Source organism: Schistocerca nitens, chromosome 9, assembly GCF_023898315.1.
Source record: "Schistocerca nitens isolate TAMUIC-IGC-003100 chromosome 9, iqSchNite1.1, whole genome shotgun sequence".
NCBI classification, from domain to species: domain Eukaryota; kingdom Metazoa; phylum Arthropoda; class Insecta; order Orthoptera; family Acrididae; genus Schistocerca; species Schistocerca nitens.
The window spans coordinates 333,560,500-333,582,523 of record NC_064622.1 but is presented as its reverse complement, the minus strand read 5'-3'; the positions used below and the strand labels follow the sequence as shown (position 1 = coordinate 333,582,523).

Genomic DNA, 22,024 nt, shown 5'->3' with positions numbered 1-22,024 from the left:
GAGGGGTAAAAAGAAAAGGGGTTGACTGTGTTTTGGCCATGAAAGTAATTTTTTTTTAAAAGATCATAACTTTTACCACTATTTCATAAGATTGTAATACTGATTACAATACATACGTTACCAATAACCACCTTTTTTTTCAATTACTAGCATCAACATGTGGCACAATGTAGTGGAGGTTACAGCTTGTGAAATAAATGTACGAATAATGTCTTCTTCAAATAGTCCACCCACTACACACATACTTTGTACCATAACCTGTGTCAATAGAATGTGACATGTACATCACATATGCTTATATTTCTTATGAAAATTCTTTCTCTAAGTTGTCGGTAGTTCCTGCAGTGTTTCAAAAATTGCTTCATTATTCACTTCGAACAGATGAACACAGTAACTGACAGCACAACACAATAACTATGTACTGACTACTTCACTGCAGTACGGTCTACACAGTATTATTATTATTATTATTATTATTTGTCTTTCCTGTCTCAGACGTTGTGTCTGGTTAAAAATGGAAAGTGACGTGGACCTTGATCAAGCGTGACTTCCTTGTAACTGTACGGTTTATGTTACATTGCATTTAGGAACTTTCGGGTAACTGAACATGTATCAATAATTACAGATTTCTATAGTTGTATATATATGTTTGGATGTAGCTGTATTGCGTTGATGTACTGGTGGATACTGTGTGGTATGACTCCTGTAGTTGATAGTATAATTGGTACAATGTCAACTTTATCCTGATGCCACATGTCCTTGACTTCCTCAGCCAGTTGGATGTATTTTTCAATTTTTTCTCCTGTTTTCTTCTGTATATTTGTTGTACTGGGTAAGGATATTTCGATTAGTTGTGCTAATTTCTTCTTTTTATTGGTGAGTATGATGTCAGGTTTGTTATGTGGTGTTGTTTTATCTGTTATAATGGTTCTGTTCCAGTATAATTTGTATTCATCATTCTCCAGTACATTTTGTGGTGCATACTTGTATGTGGGAACGTGTTGTTTTATTAGTTTATGTTGTATGGCAAGCTTTTGATGTATTATTTTTGCTACACTGTCATGTCTTCTGGGGTATTCTGTATTTGCTAGTATTGTACATCCGCTTGTGATGTGGTCTACTGTTTCTATTTGTTGTTTGCAAAGTCTGCATTTACCTGTTGTGGTATTGGGATCTTTAATAATATGCTTGCTGTAATATCTGGTGTTTATTGTTTGATCCTGTATTGCAATCATGAATCCTTCCGTCTCACTGTATATATTGCCTTTTCTTAGCCATGCGTTGGATGCGTCTTGATCAATGTGTGGCTGTGTTAGATGATACGGGTGCTTACCATGTAGTGTTTTCTTTTTCCAATTTACTTTCTTCGTATCTGTCGATGTTACGTGATCTAAAGGGTTGTAGAAGTGGTTATGAAATTTTAGTGGTGTAGCCGATGTATTTATATGAGTGATTGCTTTGTGTATTTTGCTAGTTTCTGCTCGTTCTATAAAGAATTTTCTTAAATTGTCTACCTGTCCATAATGTAGGTTTTTTATGTCAATAAATCCCCTTCCTCCTTCCTTTCTGCTTAATGTGATGTATTCTATATTTGTGGCATTGTGATCATGTAAGTGTATTGAGTGCTTCCAGATCTGTGTTACTCCATTTCACTACTCCAAATGAGTAGGTCAATATTGGTACAGCATAAGTATTTATTGCTTTTGTCTTGTTTCTTGCTGTCAATTCTGTTTTCAGTATTTTTGTTAGTCTTTGTCTATATTATTCTTTTAGTTCTTCTTTAATATTTGTATTATATATTCCTATTTTTTGTCTGTATCCTAGATATTTATAGGCATCTTTTTTTCCATCGCTTCTATGCAGTCGCTGTGGTTATCCAACATGTTTAGTGTGTTTTCCCTTGACTATGCTACTTTTCTTACATTTGTCTGTTCCAAAAGCCATATTTATATCATTGCTGAATACTTCTGTTATTTTTAGTAATTGGTTGAGTTGTTTATTTGTTGCTGCGAGTAGTTTTAGATCATCCATGTATAGCAAATGTGTGATTTTGTGTGGGTATGTTCCAGTAATATTGTATCCATAATTTGTATTATTTAGCATGTTGGATAGTGGGTTCAGAGCAAGGCAGAACCAGAAAGGACTTAATGAGTCTCCTTGGTATATTCCACGCTTAATCTGTATTGGCTGTGATGTGATATTATCTGAATTTGTTAGGACATTAAGTGTGGTTTTCCAATTTTTCATTACTATGCTTAGGAACTGTATTAATTTAGGATCTACTTTGTATATTTCCAATATCTGTAGTAACCATGAGTGGGGTACACTATCAAAAGCTTTTTGGTAATCAATGTATGCGTAGTGCAGCGACCTTTGTTTGGTTTTAGCTTGATATGTCACCTCTGTATCTATTATCAGTTGCTCTTTACATCCTCGTCCTCCTTTGCAACAGCCTTTTTGTTCTTCATTTATAATTTTATTCTGTGTTGTATGTGTCATTAATTTCTGTGCAATGACTGAAGTTAGTATTTTGTAGATTGTTGGTAGGCATGTTATGGGGCAATATTTTGCTGGGTTTGCTGTGTCTCCTTGATCTTTAGGTTTCAGATAAGTTATTCCATGTGTAAGTGTATCAGGGAATGTGTACGGGTCTGCAATGTAACTGTTAAATAATTGAAATGTCTGCCTGTGTCTGTGTATGTGCGGATGGATATGCGTGTGTGTGCGTGCGCGAGTGTATACCTGTCCTTTTTTTCCCCCTAAGGTAAGTCTTTCCGCTCCCGGGATTGGAATGACTCCTTACCCTCTCCCTTAAATCACACATCCTTTCGTCTTTCCCTCTCCTTCCCTCTTTCCTGATGAGGCAACAGTTTGTTGCGAAAGCTTGAATTTTGTGTGTATGTTTGTGTTTGTTTGTGTGTCTATCAGCCTGCCAGCGCTTTCGTTTGGTAAGTCACATCATCTTTGTTTTTAGATATGTTAAATAATTTAGTTAGATGTGAATGTGTTGAGGTGAACTTCTTTAGCCAGAAATTTGCTATTTTATCATTTCCAGGGGCTTTCCAATTGTGCGTAGAATTAATTGATCGGGTGACTTCATGTTGCAAAATCATCACTTCAGGCATTTGTGGTATCATCTTGTATGAGTCTGTTTCTGCTTGTATCCACCGTGCATGTCTGTTATGTTGTACCGAGTTTGAGCATATGTTGCTCCAGAAGTGTTCCATGTCTGTTATGTTTGGTGGATTGTCTATTTTAATGTGTGTGTTATCTATTGTCTGGTAAAATTTCTTTTGGTTTGTGTTGAATGTTTGGTTTTGCTTCCTTCTATTTTCACTTTATCTTCTAAGTCGTTTGGCCAATGCTTGTAATTTCTGCTTCTTTTCATCTAATTGCTCGATCGCTTCTTATTGTGAGATTTTACCTTACCTTTTTCGTTTTTTGTCTGATATTTCATTTCTTATAAATTGTGTTAGCTGTCCATTGTCTTATCAGTTTTTCTATTCTGATCTGTAGCCTGTGTTGCCATGCTGGTTTTGTAGGTTTCCTCTGTGTTGGTTGGTTCTGATCTCTGCCTAGTGTGTATATTTAGTGTAGTGAATGCTCCTATATAAACCAGTAGTTGTAACTCTTCCATAGTTGTATTTTCACTTATTTTGTTGTGTGTGATTGTGTTGATAGTTGTTATTGTTGTTTCGACTTGTGGGTTATTTGGTGGTCTATGCAAGAATGGTCTAATGTCTGTATTTGTGTCTTTGTATTCTATATATGTCAGCTGAAATTCTTCTTCTATATCTAACATGTGTGTCACTTCGTGTTCTATTTGTGCTTGTTCTAGTGGCTGTCTTAAGATTTCGTTTTCCTCTGATTGTTTAATTGATGTGTGTTGTTCTTTGTTTGTTTGCTCTGGGATGTTTGAGTCCATTACTGTATTTTCTTCTTCTTCTTCTTCTTCTTCTTCTGATTGCACATTATTTTGTTCCAGTATTTGTTGCACTTGTTGTTTGATGTTTTCTAATTCTGACTGGGGTATCCTGTTATTTTTTATTATTACACGAATGTGATCAGCTAGTCGTTGTTCTGTTAAAAATTTTAGTTCTGGGTATCTGGTAATAAATGCTGTGTATACTTGTGATCTGTATCCAGTTGTGTTGGTTCCTAGGTTTGTTGCTTCATAATAACAGAACATGAGGTGTCGGTTAACTGCATCTGACCATCTCATCGTCTGTCTTTGTTTTCCTTCTAGAGTGGTTGCAGGAAGCATATCCTGCAAAACACCTCTATTTTGATTTAAATCATTTTCTGTGTGGCTAGCAGTGTCGTTACCATTGTGGATGGGCATAGGGTTCAAGCGTCGTCCCCGACCATGACAGCGCTTGTCCAAGGCTTCATTAGTTCTGTCCTGAACCAACTAATCACACTAAAAGGGGGGGTTAGCCCTATTAGTGGTTTGTTCTTTTCGTCGCCTTTTATGACTGGCAGAACATACCAGAGGCCTATTCTTTTCCCGGGCCTCCACAGGGTTTATTATTATTATTATTGGCAGTGGTCAGACACAAAGCATCAGCAGCCTGAGGCCTTCCAATTTTGGTCATTTCAGAAGAAATGAGTCTAGCGATTAAGTGATTTACAAATGAGAAGTATAGAGAATACATTTTACCTTGATTTATTTTAAATGGGTTGCAGCAAGGATCCCTAAGAAGAGAATTGGTGCAGAGGAAGCATGTTTTGCATCAAGTGTCTGTCCTCAATGTGGGTAGTTACGTTTCTTTTTGGAGGAGGAGTTGTAGGTATCACTCGCAGTGCACAGAGGATTGCTTCATCATTCTATAAAAGAGTTGTTTGAAATAAGCAGTACCAGTTGTGTCACTGGTTCATTAGTCTGTGTTTCAATAAAATATCTACAAAAACTAAATATAATTTATCTTTTATCGTTTTAAAAATAAAAGTATTCAACAAAAATTCTTTTTCATTCCAAAGTGTAGTTAGACGTTAATGATGGTGGTGGTGGGAGAGTCCTACCGATGTATATTGTATACAGGAGCAAACCAATATTTGATGAATATAAAGTGAAACTGTGAATTAAATTAGTAAGGCTGTGGCCTGTGTGGGGCAGTTCACCAGTACATTTATTTATGCACCTCTCATGGCACTGGACATGTAAGAAGTTGGTTTAAGTCCACATATTCGTTTCAGAATGTCATGTTGAGTAGTTAGCATATATGATACTACTGCATAACAAGGGATATCATCCATTTTAATATGGTAATGGAATGTCCCGATGGAATATAAATAAGGGAAGGAGTAAAGGATGAGGAACAAGCATGACTATATCAGTGTTAATTTGAGCGGGCTTACCGAAAGTATGTAATTATTTGTCAGTCTAAAATGACATTCCAAAATACTGATTGTATCATTAACTGCATTTAAAATTCTATTGAACAGTGAAACATCTATTTTGTCTCACCTGTGTCTCCCGAGTTCAGTTTCCCAAGGTAATGAAGCGCAGTGTAGGCTTTTACGGCGTCCCCAATGCAGGCAGCAGCATCAACAAAGCTTACATCATCTGGCTTCAATACTGGAAACCCAACAAATTATTATAACTTTACCAAAAAATTAATATTTACTTCTATTGAAATAAGGAAAGACAACTACTTATTGTATTTAGTGAGAATGGTTTTTTTTTCCTCAAAAATTTACATTTATTTCCAAATTGTCAATATGAATTCCACATAATTTAATAGTATTCCATTATGTGTCATACAAGGGTAAGCCATCCCTTTTACAGATATCTTACAGCTCCCAGCAAGTCAACTGAAATTTGCCACACTATTTAACTACAAATGATCCTACAGATTTGTTCCTCTTTGTAGTCACATGTATTACAACCTTCACATGTTTACGTAAAATGACTAAGTCGTATAGTAATTTATGAATTGTTTAAGGAAATGTTTGTTCCTCAAAATCTGCAACTTAACACCTGCATAAAAGGCTAGTTACAAGTCTTATAACTATGCCAATATTTTATGAAAGTCTGACTGAATAACTATTATAGGAAAACACTTTTTCAGAGACAAAGTCATCAACTGCATATAAAGTCTGAGATTGCAATTATTACTCCCAGTAAGTAATTAATATAGAACAGGAATAGTTATGGCTCTGCTACAAGTTTCTAAGGCACTCTGAACATTACTTCCAGGTCTGCAGACGGTCTTGTCTTTCACTTCTTTGGAGCAGATGCACGGAAAGTAACCCACTGTTTCGATTGTTACTTACTTACTTAATGCCCCCCCCCCTCCCCCCGTTTCCAAATACCAGTTTCTCAGGTTGCATAGATGGTAATTGTCTATCCAACACATCCTTTAATCACTGAAACCCACTGGAATCAGATTCCACTAGCCTGTCAAATACCTTCCTCCACCCCTGTCACCATGCCTTTCCCTTCCACCCACTTCCCAACACATACCCACCACCAGCACTGTTACCTCTGCAGTTGCCCTGTTCCTGTGATCTCTCCTGCTCCTTGTAACAAGTAACTTATGGGACTTTCCTTCAAGCAACACAAAGAAATCTCTGGTGCCACATGGCTATCTTGTTCCACTGCTCCCTCTTGCTCTCCTGGGCATCACCCTTCACATTTTTGTCACCATTCCAGATTCCATCTTGCTTACATGTCTATTGACTGTTCAAAACATCAACTACAGGGACTGTTCTTACCTTTACTCCTTCCTGTATTAAACAGGTTTTACTTTTAACAGTCAGATCTACAAGTACAACAACATGAATTACGATGGATTGCTACACATTACATAGAGGAGATACACTGAGCAGCAGACAGGTACATTTAAAATTAGGCTCTTGGATATGATCAAGCTATTGGACTAAGTCCTTCGTCAAGTTGGGCTGCAGTGTCTGGAACCGCCAGCGGTTCTTTTTTTTTTTCCGTGTGTGTGTGTGTAAGGAGGGGGTAGGCTGAAGAGGCACCTCATTGCCTCCTCTATGTGCTGAGTAGCAATGTATCATAATTCGTATTACTGTTATTCAATCGCCAATTTTCCATTGTTTGACAAACAACTATACATTTCCTTCTTTGACAGTGAGAATCTGTTATCATCTACAGCTATCCTCCACTAACCACCTAACTGCCTAAGAGGATAATTCTGGTAACAGCACCATTTTCTGTCCTTTCCTGTTCCATCCACAAATGGTGTGTGGAAAGCATGACTGTCAGTAAGCCTCAATAGTGTTGTGTTGTAACCACAATAAAGTCAAAATCTGAAGGCAGGGTCATCAAAGAAGTAAAACACTTGGCACTGAAAGAGATTTATTACAAACTCCAATGTACAGAGAGAACACAACTGCTGCTATTTCTACAAACACTGAATATTCCAGAACATGCAAACAGCACAAAAACAAGAAATTTAAGGTCCATCCACGAATGATAAATAATGGCTGGTGATCAGATATGAACTGGTGACCCAAAGCATGCTATCCATTGACACTACTGCTAGTCCACACTGCACACAGCACAGTTCGCTGCAGTATGACTTCTAGTTCCAACAGTTCTCTCATGATGATCATTTCATGAGATGTATGTAAGCAAAATTAATACGTTGTCTGTCTTTCTCAGAACAATATTAACAGTAAATGTCTCTGTGATGCACAATGCTTCTCTTTTAGTAACTTCAATTGGAATTTGGTGAGCGTTTCCATATCTTATCACACTTACTAAATGAACCTGTGGGGCAAACATATATCACAGCTGTTTGGATATTCTCTACCTCCTCCATTACTCCTACATGCAAAGGGTACTCAAGAACTGATTGAACAAGTGTATTGTAAGCCATTTCTATTGTGGATTAATTACATTTCGTTAGTATTCTTCCCATGAATCTCAGCCCGGTATCTGCAATTCAATATGGTCATTTAAAAACGGAAAACCCAAGATAGAATACGATATATATATATATATATATATATATATATATATATATATATATATATATATATATATATATATATATATATATGGTTATAATAGAGGCAACAGTTTGTTGCGAAAGCTTGAATTTTGTGTGTATGTTTGTGTGTCTGTCGACCCGCCAAAACTTTCATTTGGTAAGTCACATCATCATATATATATATATATATATAACAGAGGGAAACATTCCACGTGGAAAAAATATATCTAAAAAGAAAGATGATGAGACTTACCAAACAAAAGCGCTGGCAGGTCGATAGACACACAAACAAACACAAATATACACACAAAATTCAAGCTTTCGCAACAAACTCTTGCCTCATCAGGAAAGAGGGAAGGAGAGGGAAAGACGAAAGGATATGGGTTTTAAGGGGGAGGGTAAGGAGTCATTCCAATCCCGGGAGCGGAAAGACTTACCTTAGGGGGAAAAAAAGGACAGGTATACACTCGCACACACACACATATCCATCCACACATACAGACACTTGTATGTCTGCTTGTGTCTGTATGTGTGGATGGATATGTGTGTGTGTGCGAGTGTATACCTGTCCTTTTTTCCCCCTAAGGTAAGTCTTTCCGCTCCCGGGATTGGAATGACTCCTTACCCTCCCCCTTAAAACCCACATCCTTTCGTCTTTCCCTCTCCTTCCCTCTTTCCTGATGAGGCAAGAGTATATATATATATATAAAACAAAGATGATGTGACTTACCAAATGAAAGTGCTGGCAGGTCGACAGACACACAAACAAACACAAACATACACACAAAATTCAAGCTTTCGCAACAAACTGTTGCCTCATCAGGAAAGAGGGAAGGAGAGGGAAAGACGAAAGGATGTGGGTTTTAAGGGAGAGGGTAAGGAGTCATTCCAATTCCCGGGAGCGGAAAGACTTACCTTAGGGGGAAAAAAGGACGGGTATACACTCGCGCACACACACACATATCCATCCACACATATACAGACACAAACAGACATATTTAAAGACAAAGAGTTTGGGCAGAGATGTCAGTCGAGGCAGAAGTGCAGAGGCAAAGATGTTGTTGAATGACAGGTGAGGTATGAGTGGCGGCCACTTGAAATTAGCGGAGATTGAGGCCTGGTGGATAACGGGAAGAGAGGATATATTGAAGAGCAAGTTCCCATCTCAGGAGTTCGGATAGGTTGGTGTTAGTGGGAAGTATCCAGATAACCCGGACGGTGTAACACCGTGCCAAGATGTGCTGGCCGTGCACCAAGGCATGTTTAGCCACAGGGTGATCCTCATTACCAACAAACACTGTCTGCCTGTGTCCATTCATGCGAATGGACAGTTTGTTGCTGGTCATTCCCACATAGAATGCGTCACAGTGTAGGCAGGTCAGTTGGTAGATCACGTGGGTGCTTTCACACGTGACTCTGCCTTTGATCATGTACACCTTCCGGGTTACAGGACTGGAGTAGGTGGTGGTGGGAGGGTGCATGGGACAGGTTTTACACCGGGGGCGGTTACAAGGATAGGAGCCAGAGGGTAGGGAAGGTGGTTTGGGGATTTCATAGGGATGAACTAAGAGGTTACGAAGGTTAGGTGGACGGCGGAAAGACACTCTTGGTGGAGTGGGGAGGATTTCATGAAGGATGGATCTCATTTCAGGGCAGGATTTGAGGAAGTCGTATCCCTGCTGGAGAGCCACATTCAGAATCTGATCCAGTCCCGGAAAGTATCCTGTCACAAGTGGGGCACTTTTGTGGTTCTTCTGTGGGAGGTTCTGGGTTTGAGAGGATGAGGAAGTGGCTCTGGTTATTTGCTTCTGTACCAGGTCGGGAGGGTAGTTGCGGGATGCGAAAGCAGTTGTCAGGTTGTTGGTGAAATGCTTCAGGGATTCCGGACTGGAGCAGATTCGTTTGCCACGAAGACCTAGGCTGTAGGGAAGGGACCGTTTGATGTGGAATGGGTGGCAGCTGTCGTAATGGAGGTACTGTTGCTTGTTGGTGGGTTTGATGTGGACGTACGTGTGAAGCTGGCCATTGGACAGGTGGAGGTCAACATCAAGGAAAGTGGCATGGGATTTGGAGTAGGACCAGGTGAATCTGATGGAACCAAAGGAGTTGAGGTTGGAGAGGAAATTCTGGAGTTCTTCTTCACTGTGAGTCCAGATCATGAAGATGTCATCAATAAATCTGTACCAAACTTTGGGTTGGCAGGCCTGGGTAACCAAGAAGGCTTCCTCTAAGCGACCCATGAATAGGTTGGCGTACGAAGGGGCCATCCTGGTACCCATGGCTGTTCCCTTCAATTGTTGGTATGTCTGGTCTTCAAAAGTGAAGAAGTTGTGGGTCAGGATGAAGCTGGCTAAGGTAATGAGGAAAGAGGTTTTAGGTAGGGTGGCAGGTGATCGGCGTGAAAGGAAGTGCTCCATCGCAGCGAGGCCCTGGACGTGCGGGATATTTGTGTATAAGGAAGTGGCATCAATGGTTACAAGGATGGTTTCTGGGGGTAACAGATTGGGTAAGGATTCCAGGCGTTCGAGAAAGTGGTTGGTGTCTTTGATGAAGGATGGGAGACTGCATGTAATGGGTTGAAGGTGTTGATCTACGTAGGCAGAGATACGTTCTGTGGGGGCTTGGTAACCAGCTACAATGGGGCGGCCGGGATGATTGGGTTTGTGAATTTTAGGAAGAAGGTAGAAGGTAGGGGTGCAGGGTGTCGGTGGGGTCAGGAGGTTGATGGAGTCAGGTGAAAGGTTTTGTGGGGGGCCTAAGGTTCTGAGGATTCCTTGAAGCTCCACCTGTGAATTTTGTGTGTATGTTTGTGTTTGTGTGTCTGTCGACCTGCCAGCACTTTCATTTGGTAAGTCACATCATCTTTGTTTTTAGATATATTTTTCCTACATGGAATGTTTCCCTCTATTATAACCATATCATTAATTTGAACCCAACAATTACGTTTGTTATTGTTGCTGTTGCATTTCGAAACCTTTCCTGTCGTCTTATTTTCTCTTTCTGTTTTTACCAGTAGTTTCACTTTGTATTCACCTTCTCCTTTTTACCGTACTCTGCTATACAATTTTATCCCGCCTATATATACTCAATAATACGTAACCCACTTCCAAACCATAACCAAAAAAATTTATTTTCCGCTTTCAACACCACCGCTGCTATAAAATCCAACGTTTCTAGTTCAATAACAGCTGCTTTCACGTATAAAACAACCATTTCGGCTAGTTCTAATAACTTTCACTATATTTCCACTTCCGTTTTTCGCACATCACTGATCATTTTTAGCCGCTCCCCACAGGTTTTAACGTCATTATTTACAATTGTTAGCCCCATTTTCGTAATCTTTCACCACAACACCACTCCTTTTAATACATTTACACGTTTTTTCGAAATTTTCCCGAATTTCTCCGTCCTTTAATGTGTTTTAGCGGCAACACAACCACCTAACCTTTATGCACATCGCTGTCTACCAACCCAAGTTCACCACAGGATCAACTTAACCAACACTATTTCGCCTTTTTCCATACCAGATCTCCAGTTGCTTTCTAGTTCACCTTTATCTCTCCCCATATATTTTTATCTTTCATTTTCATTTCAACCTCATGTTACACTTTCCACCTTCTAATACCATGTCACCCTCACAACACCCCCACAATGACCCCATTAAGTTTTATTTACATTCCCTCCGCAAACATGCCTTCACCCTAGCCAGATTACGCTCGCATACTTTATTTTCTCAGGCTTGTCTGACATTTGGCATAACCCCCAAAGGCCTCACACTTAAAGTTCCCATCTCTGGCTGCAACCCTTCTTTCCATCAGTCTCTGTACCAGTTCCAAACTGAACAATCCATTGCCCTCACCCACCTAATCCTTCACCTACACATCAACTCAGCCAACGAACACACCCGTCAACTCCTATCCTTAATAAAAGTCCTTAATCTTTCCTCTCCCACATCCACACCGGCTGTTCAGAGCATCCTCCTACAGGCCAACCGCAAATTAGAACAGCATGCCACCCTCCACCTCAAAAAACTATCCAATCTCCTGGTTTCGCGCCTCCGGAAAGGCAACTCACTCACCCTTCACAACCTTTCCAGCAAACCTCAACCTCCTCTCATTGCACACAAACCCAGTCTCTCCCATCTACTCAATCTCCCACTTCCAGCTCCACTCCCTCCAAAACCTCAAAATTCCAATCAACTCAATCTGGGACCACAACACCCTAATTCAGTAGTTAACCTTTCCTCCAAACCTCTCTCCCAATCCGAAACCTCTGTCCTATCCAAAGGCCTCACCTTCAGCCCCTCTCCCAGATTCAACCAAACAGACCTCGTCAAAGATTTACTGTCCTACACTCGTACTCTCTGCTGGAAGTATCACTTTGCCACGAAGAAAAATTGTCCTACTCCTAATGATCCAACTCCCCAAGACACTATCCAAATTGAACCCTGCCTGGAACAGTTCCGTCCTCTGTCACAGCGGGACCCACCTCCTCTTCCTCAAAATCACCCTCTCCAAACCTTCCAGGAATTTCTGACTTCCAGCCTTGCCTCTCAATCCCTCTTAAAAAACCTTAATCCTACTCCCAACATCACCACTGCTGAAGCCCAGGCTATCTGTGATCTGAAGGCTGACCGGTCCATCGTCATTCTTCCGGCGGACAAGGGTTCCACGACCGTGGTACTTGATCGTCGGGAGTATGTGGCTGAGGGACTGCGTCAGCTTTCAGACAACACCACATACAAAGTTTGCCAAGGTAATCCCATTCCCGATGTGCAGGCGGAGCTTCAAGGAATCCTCAGAACCTTAGGCCCCCTACAAAACCTTTCACCTGACTCCATCAACCTCCTGACCCCACCGACACCCTGCACCCCTACCTTCTACCTTCTTCCTAAAATTCACAAACCCAATCATCCCGGCCGCCCCATTGTAGCTGGTTACCAAGCCCCCACAGAACGTATCTCTGCCTACGTAGATCAACACCTTCAACCCATTACATGCAGTCTCCCATCCTTCATCAAAGACACCAACCACTTTCTCGAACGCCTGGAATCCTTACACAATCTGTTACCCCCGGAAACCATCCTTGTAACCATTGATGCCACTTCCTTATACACAAATATCCCGCACGTCCAGGGCCTCGCTGCGATGGAGCACTTCCTTTCACGCCGATCACCTGCCACCCTACCTAAAACCTCTTTCCTCATTACCTTAGCCAGCTTCATCCTGACCCACAACTTCTTCACTTTTGAAGACCAGACATACCAACAATTGAAGGGAACAGCCATGGGTACCAGGATGGCCCCTTCGTACGCCAACCTATTCATGGGTCGCTTAGAGGAAGCCTTCTTGGTTACCCAGGCCTGCCAACCCAAAGTTTGGTACAGATTTATTGATGACATCTTGATGATCTGGACTCACAGTGAAGAAGAACTCCAGAATTTCCTCTCCAACCTCAACTCCTTTGGTTCCATCAGATTCACCTGGTCCTACTCCAAATCCCATGCCACTTTCCTTGATGTTGACCTCCACCTGTCCAATGGCCAGCTTCACACGTACGTCCACATCAAACCCACCAACAAGCAACAGTACCTCCATTACGACAGCTGCCACCCATTCCACATCAAACGGTCCCTTCCCTACAGCCTAGGTCTTCGTGGCAAACGAATCTGCTCCAGTCCGGAATCCCTGAAGCATTACACCAACAACCTGACAACTGCTTTCGCATCCTGCAACTACCCTCCTGACCTGGTACAGAAGCAAATAACCAGAGCCACTTCCTCATCCTCTAAAACCCAGAACCTCCCACAGAAGAACCACAACAGTGCCCCACTTGTGACAGGATACTTTCCGGGACTGGATCAGATTCTGAATGTGGCTCTCCAGCAGGGATACGACTTCCTCAAATCCTGCCCTGAAATGAGATCCATCCTTCATGAAATCCTCCCCACTCCACCAAGATTGTCTTTCCGCCGTCCACCTAACCTTCGTAACCTCTTAGTTCATCCCTATGAAATCCCCAAACCACCTTCCCTACCCTCTGGCTCCTATCCTTGTAACCGCCCCCGGTGTAAAACCTGTCCCATGCACCCTCCCACCAACACCTACTCCAGTCCTGTAACCCGGAAGGTGTACATGATCAAAGGCAGAGCCACGTGTGAAAGCACCCACGTGATCTACCAACTGACCTGCCTACACTGTGACGCATTCTATGTGGGAATGACCAGCAACAAACTGTCCATTCGCATGAATGGACACAGGCAGACAGTGTTTGTTGGTAATGAGGATCACCCTGTGGCTAAACATGCCTTGGTGCACGGCCAGCACATCTTGGCACAGTGTTACACCGTCCGGGTTATCTGGATACTTCCCACTAACACCAACCTATCCGAACTCCTGAGATGGGAACTTGCTCTTCAATATATCCTCTCTTCCCGTTATCCACCAGGCCTCAATCTCCGCTAATTTCAAGTTGCCGCCACTCATACCTCACCTGTCATTCAACAACATCTTTGCCTCTGCACTTCTGCCTCGACTGACATCTCTGCCCAAACTCTTTGTCTTTAAATATGTCTGCTTGTGTCTGTATATGTGTGGATGGATATGTGTGTGTGTGCGAGTGTATACCCGTCCTTTTTTCCCCCTAAGGTAAGTCTTTCCGCTCCCGGGAATTGGAATGACTCCTTACCCTCTCCCTTAAAACCCACATCCTTTCGTCTTTCCCTCTCCTTCCCTCTTTCCTGATGAGGCAAGTTTGTTGCAAAAGCTTGAATTTTGTGTGTATGTTTGTGTTTGTTTGTGTGTCTGTCGACCTGCCAGCACTTTCATTTGGTAAGTCACATCATCTTTGTTTTTAGATATATTTTTCCTACGTGGAATGTTTCCCTCTCTCTCTCTCTCTCTCTCTCTCTCTCTCTCTCTCTCTCTCTCTATATATATATATATATATATATATATATATATATATATATATATATATATATAGGATAATTGCTACTCATCGTTTAGCGGCGATGCTGATTTTTTATGTGGAACTGGGTTCTGAGAACGTGCAAGGAAACTTTTCTATACCAACACAGATGGAAGGAGCAAGGATCCACAGTGGAGGGTAAAAACACACAAAAAACATAGAAATGTGTTTGAAAAAAATTTACAAAAATACACATCATCTCCGCTGCATGGAGAGTAGCAACTATTTTTTCTTAATATGATGATTCCAATTTAGGCCACTCTTTGAGGTAACTTCTACATCCAGTAGTTTATAGTCTATAGTGTAATCTAAGGGCAACACATCTTTTCATTTATTTATGCACAGCACATTAGATTTACTTACGTTAAGGGTCAATCACGTTTGTCTGTCCCTGCACATCTGACAGTTTAATGTGTAGAATTCTCTGTGCTATGCTGAATGTTGTTGAATGTTTGGACAATGCTCTTGCACATCATCTTTGTTTTCCCCATCAATGATTAGAAATGTATCATCTTCTGTACAAGTTAACTTTTTGAATGCATGTTGGCTTGTAAGAGGAACTAGAAACTGATATCCACAAAGAAACTTGGGGAAAACCTACTCAACAACAATAGTGGAACAGGTTTAACCAACATTTCCAAAATTTTGACAAAGTACTTAAAGCATTCTCACAATCTACAATTTCAATGCACAGCAATTTACATAACCAATCCCCTGCATTTCCCAGTAAGTTCAACTACAAGAAATATGTATGGTATGTTGTAACCTTCCTTACATAATATTACCATTTAATATAACAGAATTGTGCACATGTCTAAATTCTGTTGCAGCCCAGTCATATTTATAAAGTAGAATAAGAACACATTTGTGTATGCATAATCACCTAGGGTAATAACTGAATTATGCACATAATCATATTCTTAGGCAGCCCATTCATCTTTTTGAAGTAAAAGAAAAACATTTCTGTATATAACCATTTAATATAATAACCGATTTGCAGTGTAGAGTAACAAATAACCTAGCTTTAGGTATTGCAACTCTCAATCATCTTTGTATCTAATGTAACAAGCATATTTGTAACATGTACGTCATCTTTGAAGTGACAGTGTAAACATAGCATACAGGAGGTCATACAACAAGTACAACTTACTGTCACAAGTTAATGTTTTCAAACTTTAAAAGCACCTTTCCTAAAGCACAGTTTTTATCACTAGTAAAAGACATAACATAACCTATATTGCCCTTGGTCTGCTGCTGTGAAAATGCTTCACTGCTCTTCACTAACACCAGCTATGAAAACAATCTTCCACATGAAGATGATGTGAACCATTTAAATACATAGTGACAAAGTAAATAAGGGATTGCTGTAGAAAACTGTTTTACTTGTACTTATTAACAGCCACAGCCCTCACATAATGCTGTCCTTTATAGATGAAATATTCTTCAGTGAGCTTGTATTTTGCTCAGTCAGCCACAATGCACAGCTATGTCAAATGCCTTCCAGAATCCAAGGAACGATGGGCATCATTGTCTATGGTCCTCTAGACGTTGCGGACAGAGTGACCAAAGTACACAAAATCTTTGTTTCTGGCCTTTATGTTGATTTCTACCAAAATGATATTTGTTCCCCAAAAAGGTGATAAAAGCAAGCATAAAATGTGTTCCATAAGACTACGAGACTGATATCAGTGATACAGTCTTATACAATAATGTCCCATGACCATTCTTGGAAACAGGATTTACATGCACTTTTCTTCATTTTCTTGGTACACTTTCCCAGTCATTTACGATAAACCATTGCTAGGAGGAGAGAGTTCTTTCAAGTACTCCATATAGAATCACATAGATTACTTCATCAGGTCCACATATAGTTTCTTTGTTGAGCTATTTTAGTCAATATTCTCCTAATCAATGGCTTATATCAATATCTGTCATTTTGGCATACATGTAATGATTGAAAGAAGGAACCCGATTACTATCTTCTGTAGTAAAATAATTTTGGAGGAATACTGAATTCAGTATTGCAGTATCCTTTCTGTGATCTTCCATTAGAGCACTAAGCTACTGAGTAGATGATTTTAAATGGTTTATTGATTTACACAAGACCAAAATTTTTTTAATATCCATTTGTCAGATCAATTGGCAAAATTTTATTTTTAATCCCACTGAACCCTTCTCACATTGCACTTTATGATCATTTGGTGTCATTCAGATATTTTTTGTTAACAAGTGTTTAACTTCGCTTAAATCTGTGCTGAAACTCTCTCCACATTTGTACCTTTCTAATACAACTACTAAACCACAGTGTGTATTTTCCATCTCACTGCAATTACATGTGTAAAGCATCCCACAGAATCATTGTGAATATGGACACAATGCACCTACACTTATCAAATGCCAGCAGATATGAGAATGACATTGTCAAAAACAGATATGTCATCTCACTGTCACACCCCCATTTTACTTTCACAATTTAAACTTCCATCCTCTCTGAATGGTATTGAGTTGTCTTTCCATTTATTTCTTAACTTAATTCTTATGGATATGATTAAATATTTCTTTTATTTCCAATTTTTTAAAATTAGCACTAGTGTAATTTAGTTGTTCTAAAACTTAATTGTGTCACATTATTTATTTAATTTCTATCAGGAGTTATTGAAATCTCTATTATGTAGTTTCCTTTTGTTGGCCAATTTTCTCACCAATGCACTACTACAACAACTTTAGCTTCTACTTATTTACTGTACCACTAATAAATTAAAACAAAACAAACAGCAGTATCTGGAATATTATAGTATTTTCAAACTAGAGATTAGAATTAAAAGTTTAAGATACATACCGACATCAAATTCTTGTACAACAACATATTCTGAGCAACCAGACTGCTCATAATCAAGTGGTACAACTCCAACAACCAGATCACCAACTTTCAAAGTAGTCACATCAGACCCAACAGCTTGAACAACACCCGAGATGTCAAATCCCAAACCCATGAATTGTTTCTTGTTTGCTCTTGCAAGTATCTGCATTACAGCAATGTGGTCAAACTGAGTATCAGGCAGGCCACATGCTTTTACTTCGATAAGAATCCCGTTTTTTTCCAGGTCAGGCAGTGTCACCTGTAAACAAGTAGAAAAGACAATACGAAATCAATAAAAGGAGTGGGGATGAAAGTAGGTAACATTGATGAGGGTGTGAGACAGGAATAGGTGAATGACAGGAATCTATGTGAGAGGGCACAATTTAACCAAATGCTTTCTTGAAGCCTAGAAACACAGCATCAGCCTAGGTGCCTATGTCTACAGTGCTGTGTATCTCATGAACGAACAGCGCAAGCTGAGTTTGACAAGGTCTCTGTCTGCAGAATTCACGTTGATATTTACAGAAGATTTTCATTCTCCAAAATTGTCATAATATGTGACAATCAGACACGTCACACAATTCTACACTACATCAACTTCAGCACTATGAGTCTGCAAGTATGTCCATCTATCCTAGGACCCTTCTTGAAAATGGAAATGAACTGAGCTTTTCCAGTCACTGGGTACCCTTTGTTGCTCCAACGACCTATGATAAACTACTGGTACAATGGGAGCAAGTTCTTTTGCATAATCTATGGAGAATCTCAAAGTATCTCATCCTATGCAAACAACATTCCACTACTGAGCAATTTGAGTTTTTTTCCTATTACCCAATCACTTATTTTGAAAACAACATGGAAATGGTTGATTGCTATTATCACACAGAGGTGGCAATGAGACACATAAAGGCACAATGAAAAGACTGCTTAATACTTAAGCTTTTGGATAAAAGTCCCCTCCAGAAACACATTCACAAAAGAACAACTCGCACACACATTGTTACTTTCTCTGGTTGCTGAGGCCCGAATCCCACTGTGGCTGACGAGAGCAGCAATTTGGGGTGGGGAGGGTAGGGAGGAGGCATGGGGTGGGAGGAGGTGCAATAGCAGGGTAGGGAAGGGAGAAAATTGTGTTTTGCTTGTGGGAGTATGCAGGGGCATGGTACGGACAGGATATGGCTGGCTGCTAGGTGCAGAGTCAGGAAGATTTACAGTGGGTGGAAAGGACGAAAGAGGAGAGGAGAGAGAGAGAGAGACTTAGGGAAGTAGTATCTGAAAATGTTTTTGGATTTTCTCCATCTGTGTTCAGGGTTGAGTGTTTGAGGTTGACTACTCAGATACTCTGCAATTTGTATCCTGTTACTCTTGTTAAGCAAAGATATTTTCCTACGTTCGTTCAACATTCCTTGTAACACCTGTAGTCACTGATGTTATCACAGCCTTAAGATCACTGATGGCCTCCTCTATGTTGAGTGATTTGAAAATTTAGGTATGACTGCTGCTAGGTGGTCTAACAAGGAGAGGTCCTCAGTGGTGGGATTGACTTTTGACTTTTTGAAAGCATCTATACTGTGATGTAAATATCCCAGCTATCGCGTCCCACAGCCACTCATCCTAGTAGGCCCTCATTTGTGAGTTATTGACGTAAAAAAATCTGAATTGCTTGATGCTCAATACCATTAATATAGTAGCCTCTTATTTACTGGTTGCGTGGTGTAATGAATAGTGCAAGGCCTTGACATGGAGGAATGTAGTGGGTTCGAATCTCGTCAGATACTTTAATGTCTTTTTTTTTAAATTTTTGTCAAAATTATTTTGATCATTACTTTTATTCAATTAATTGGTTTAAATGTAATTTTATATTTCTATTCTTTTATCACATCATCACATCAGCATCTTCATCTATCTGCTCTCATCTTTCTTCCTATTATTCTTTTTCCACTTGAAATCTTTGTTCACATGATTTTAAGTATTCATTTTCATTTAATTTCTTTCGTTTTATCATCCTATTTTTTCATTCATGTTTTGCAGTCATTATTTCTATTCCTCATTTTTCTTGAATTTGGCTTTACTTATAATCCCTTCTTTTGTTTAAATCTTCATCTCCACTATTTTGTAATAGTGTTGAGTGAATTTAGGCTATGTTTTAAATGTTTGTACAATGATTACCATAAAAAATTGTGCATCTTTCAATGAAAAATACATTTTTGACACTATTGCACAGTCAGTATAAATAGATTAAATGCCTTTTGTTTTTTAACAAATAGATCGGCATTTTGCAATATTTAATTATTATAACAGATAAATATAATTAAATTCACAATAATTTCAATAATATAAAGAAAAAATGGGAACAAATGAAAAAATTCATACAATGACTGAAATGTGACAAAGGAATAGAAATAAAAAATTACATTTAAACCAATTAACTTAATAAAAATAATGAGCATTGTCATTTTGATAAAGATTTAAAAATAAAAGAGATTTAAGGCACATCATGAGATTTGAACCTTCAGCATGTGAGGGCCTTACTATAGTCATTACACCACACAACCAGTCTACTTAAATCTTAACACTATTGAGCACCATCTAAAATTCCGAATTTTTTTCCATCTATTACTCACCAACGAGGTCACACAAGTGTGAATGGCAGCAGGTGGTGATACCTGGGATCTTAACCTACATCACCGTATGGATGGTTTCAAAAAGTCAGTCCCACAGCTGCAGACCACCCCATGTAAGACATAAAACTCACAAGTCAGTTCTCGATCAATTTGCTTGAAATAATTAGGCAAAACACACAAGATATGCAGAACAATCTTATATAACCCATCTCAGCAGGTTTCATTGGGTGACTCTCATTCTATAGCGGGTCTATTTATGTTGCCGCGCCCCCCCCCCCCCCCCCCCCACCTCACCTCACCAAATACAACTCTGCAAGTTGATTCTAAAATGATCTACTGCAGCTCCTGATTAAGGTGGTTCAGAAAACATTTTATTATATATTTCACTATCCGTTATTGATTTATACACAGCAGTAAATAAACTGACATCACTGATTTCTACTTACCTTTGCAATATGTTTTCTAATCTAAATTTAGGATTTTGCTTCTATTCACTTTATGATTCTAATAGTACAAAGGCATTATTAACTTTAATCCTGGAACTTTACCAAGGATGGTTCTGCAGTTTACTAACACCACATTAACATTTTCTCTTTCCAACCACAAGGAGCAAAGTTTCCGAAGGGTAATGTGGCTGATCTGCCTTCAACTTTGGCAGGCAATTCATCATTGACCCAAAGAACGGGTTCTTCTAACCTCAAAAAACCCATGTGCATGCCACAGATACTCTACTACCCAAGTATCTGCTTTCTTGGTTTAGTTCACACATGACATATTGCACAAGGGGAAAGGGGGGCACTACAATTCTCCATCCAATAGTAATGGTTGAGAAATTTGTGTCAGATATCATCTGAGTTTCTAATTTGGATCTTCCAATAGGCACCTAGTGTTCTAGGTATGCTGCAGCAGTTAGCCATGCTTGCATCCCAAGTGCAATGTTAGCTGCTTTCACCAATCCAGCCAACTGCTTAAAGAAATCAAAGATGGCCCCAAAACCAAGGTGGCAAGCTGGTTGCACCCCATGAATTCACTGGCTGCCAGTAAAGCCTCCTCTGAATCTCTGACAAGACCTCACAGCTAACACGCTGAATACACACTGGCCCACTTTCCAGACCTGTCTACTACTCTCCTGGGAAGCTCCATTACCCGCCCAACATTGGAGTTCCCAGTGAACAGCATACCGATCCTCGGCGTTTGTGTGGAGTTGACAGGAACATTGACCACAGCCTTAAACAGATTCTAAGAGCCAGAAAAATGGTGATTTGACTGCACCAAAGCATTTCTATGCAGACAGCATGGAAACACTATGCAGGACATAAGGATGTTCCCAGATTTGTTGGGGGTCAAAACTGCATCTTTGTATCTGTCTGACATTTGTCCTGTGTTTCAAATAAAATTAAAATTATGGAGATTGTGAAGTCCTCCTGTAATGTGCAAGAAAATACTGTAATGAATTGTATCACGACTGTGCTGTTATGAGCAGCAGACAGTGGACATTTCAACTCCCACCTGAATGAAGTGCAGCTGTGAACTCTGTGGAAACGTTTTTCGTTCAGAAACACTTTTTCCACAATCTCTTCTTGTTCTCCTTGATAATTTTGCATGATTTC

At 39.8% G+C, this 22,024-nt stretch overlaps 1 protein-coding gene across 1 annotated transcript in view; it reads right to left on the bottom strand.

The window, feature by feature from the left end:
* LOC126203801 (quinone oxidoreductase-like protein 1) overlaps positions 1–22,024 on the bottom strand; it is a 130,443-nt gene that overhangs the window by 43,835 nt on the left and 64,584 nt on the right. Inside the window, exons 2-3 of the mRNA XM_049938168.1 lie at positions 17,770–18,049; positions 5,468–5,578 (exon numbers count right to left, since the gene is read on the bottom strand). Coding sequence (XP_049794125.1) covers positions 5,468–5,578; positions 17,770–18,049 — 391 coding nt within the window. The remainder of the gene's footprint in view (positions 1–5,467; positions 5,579–17,769; positions 18,050–22,024) is intronic.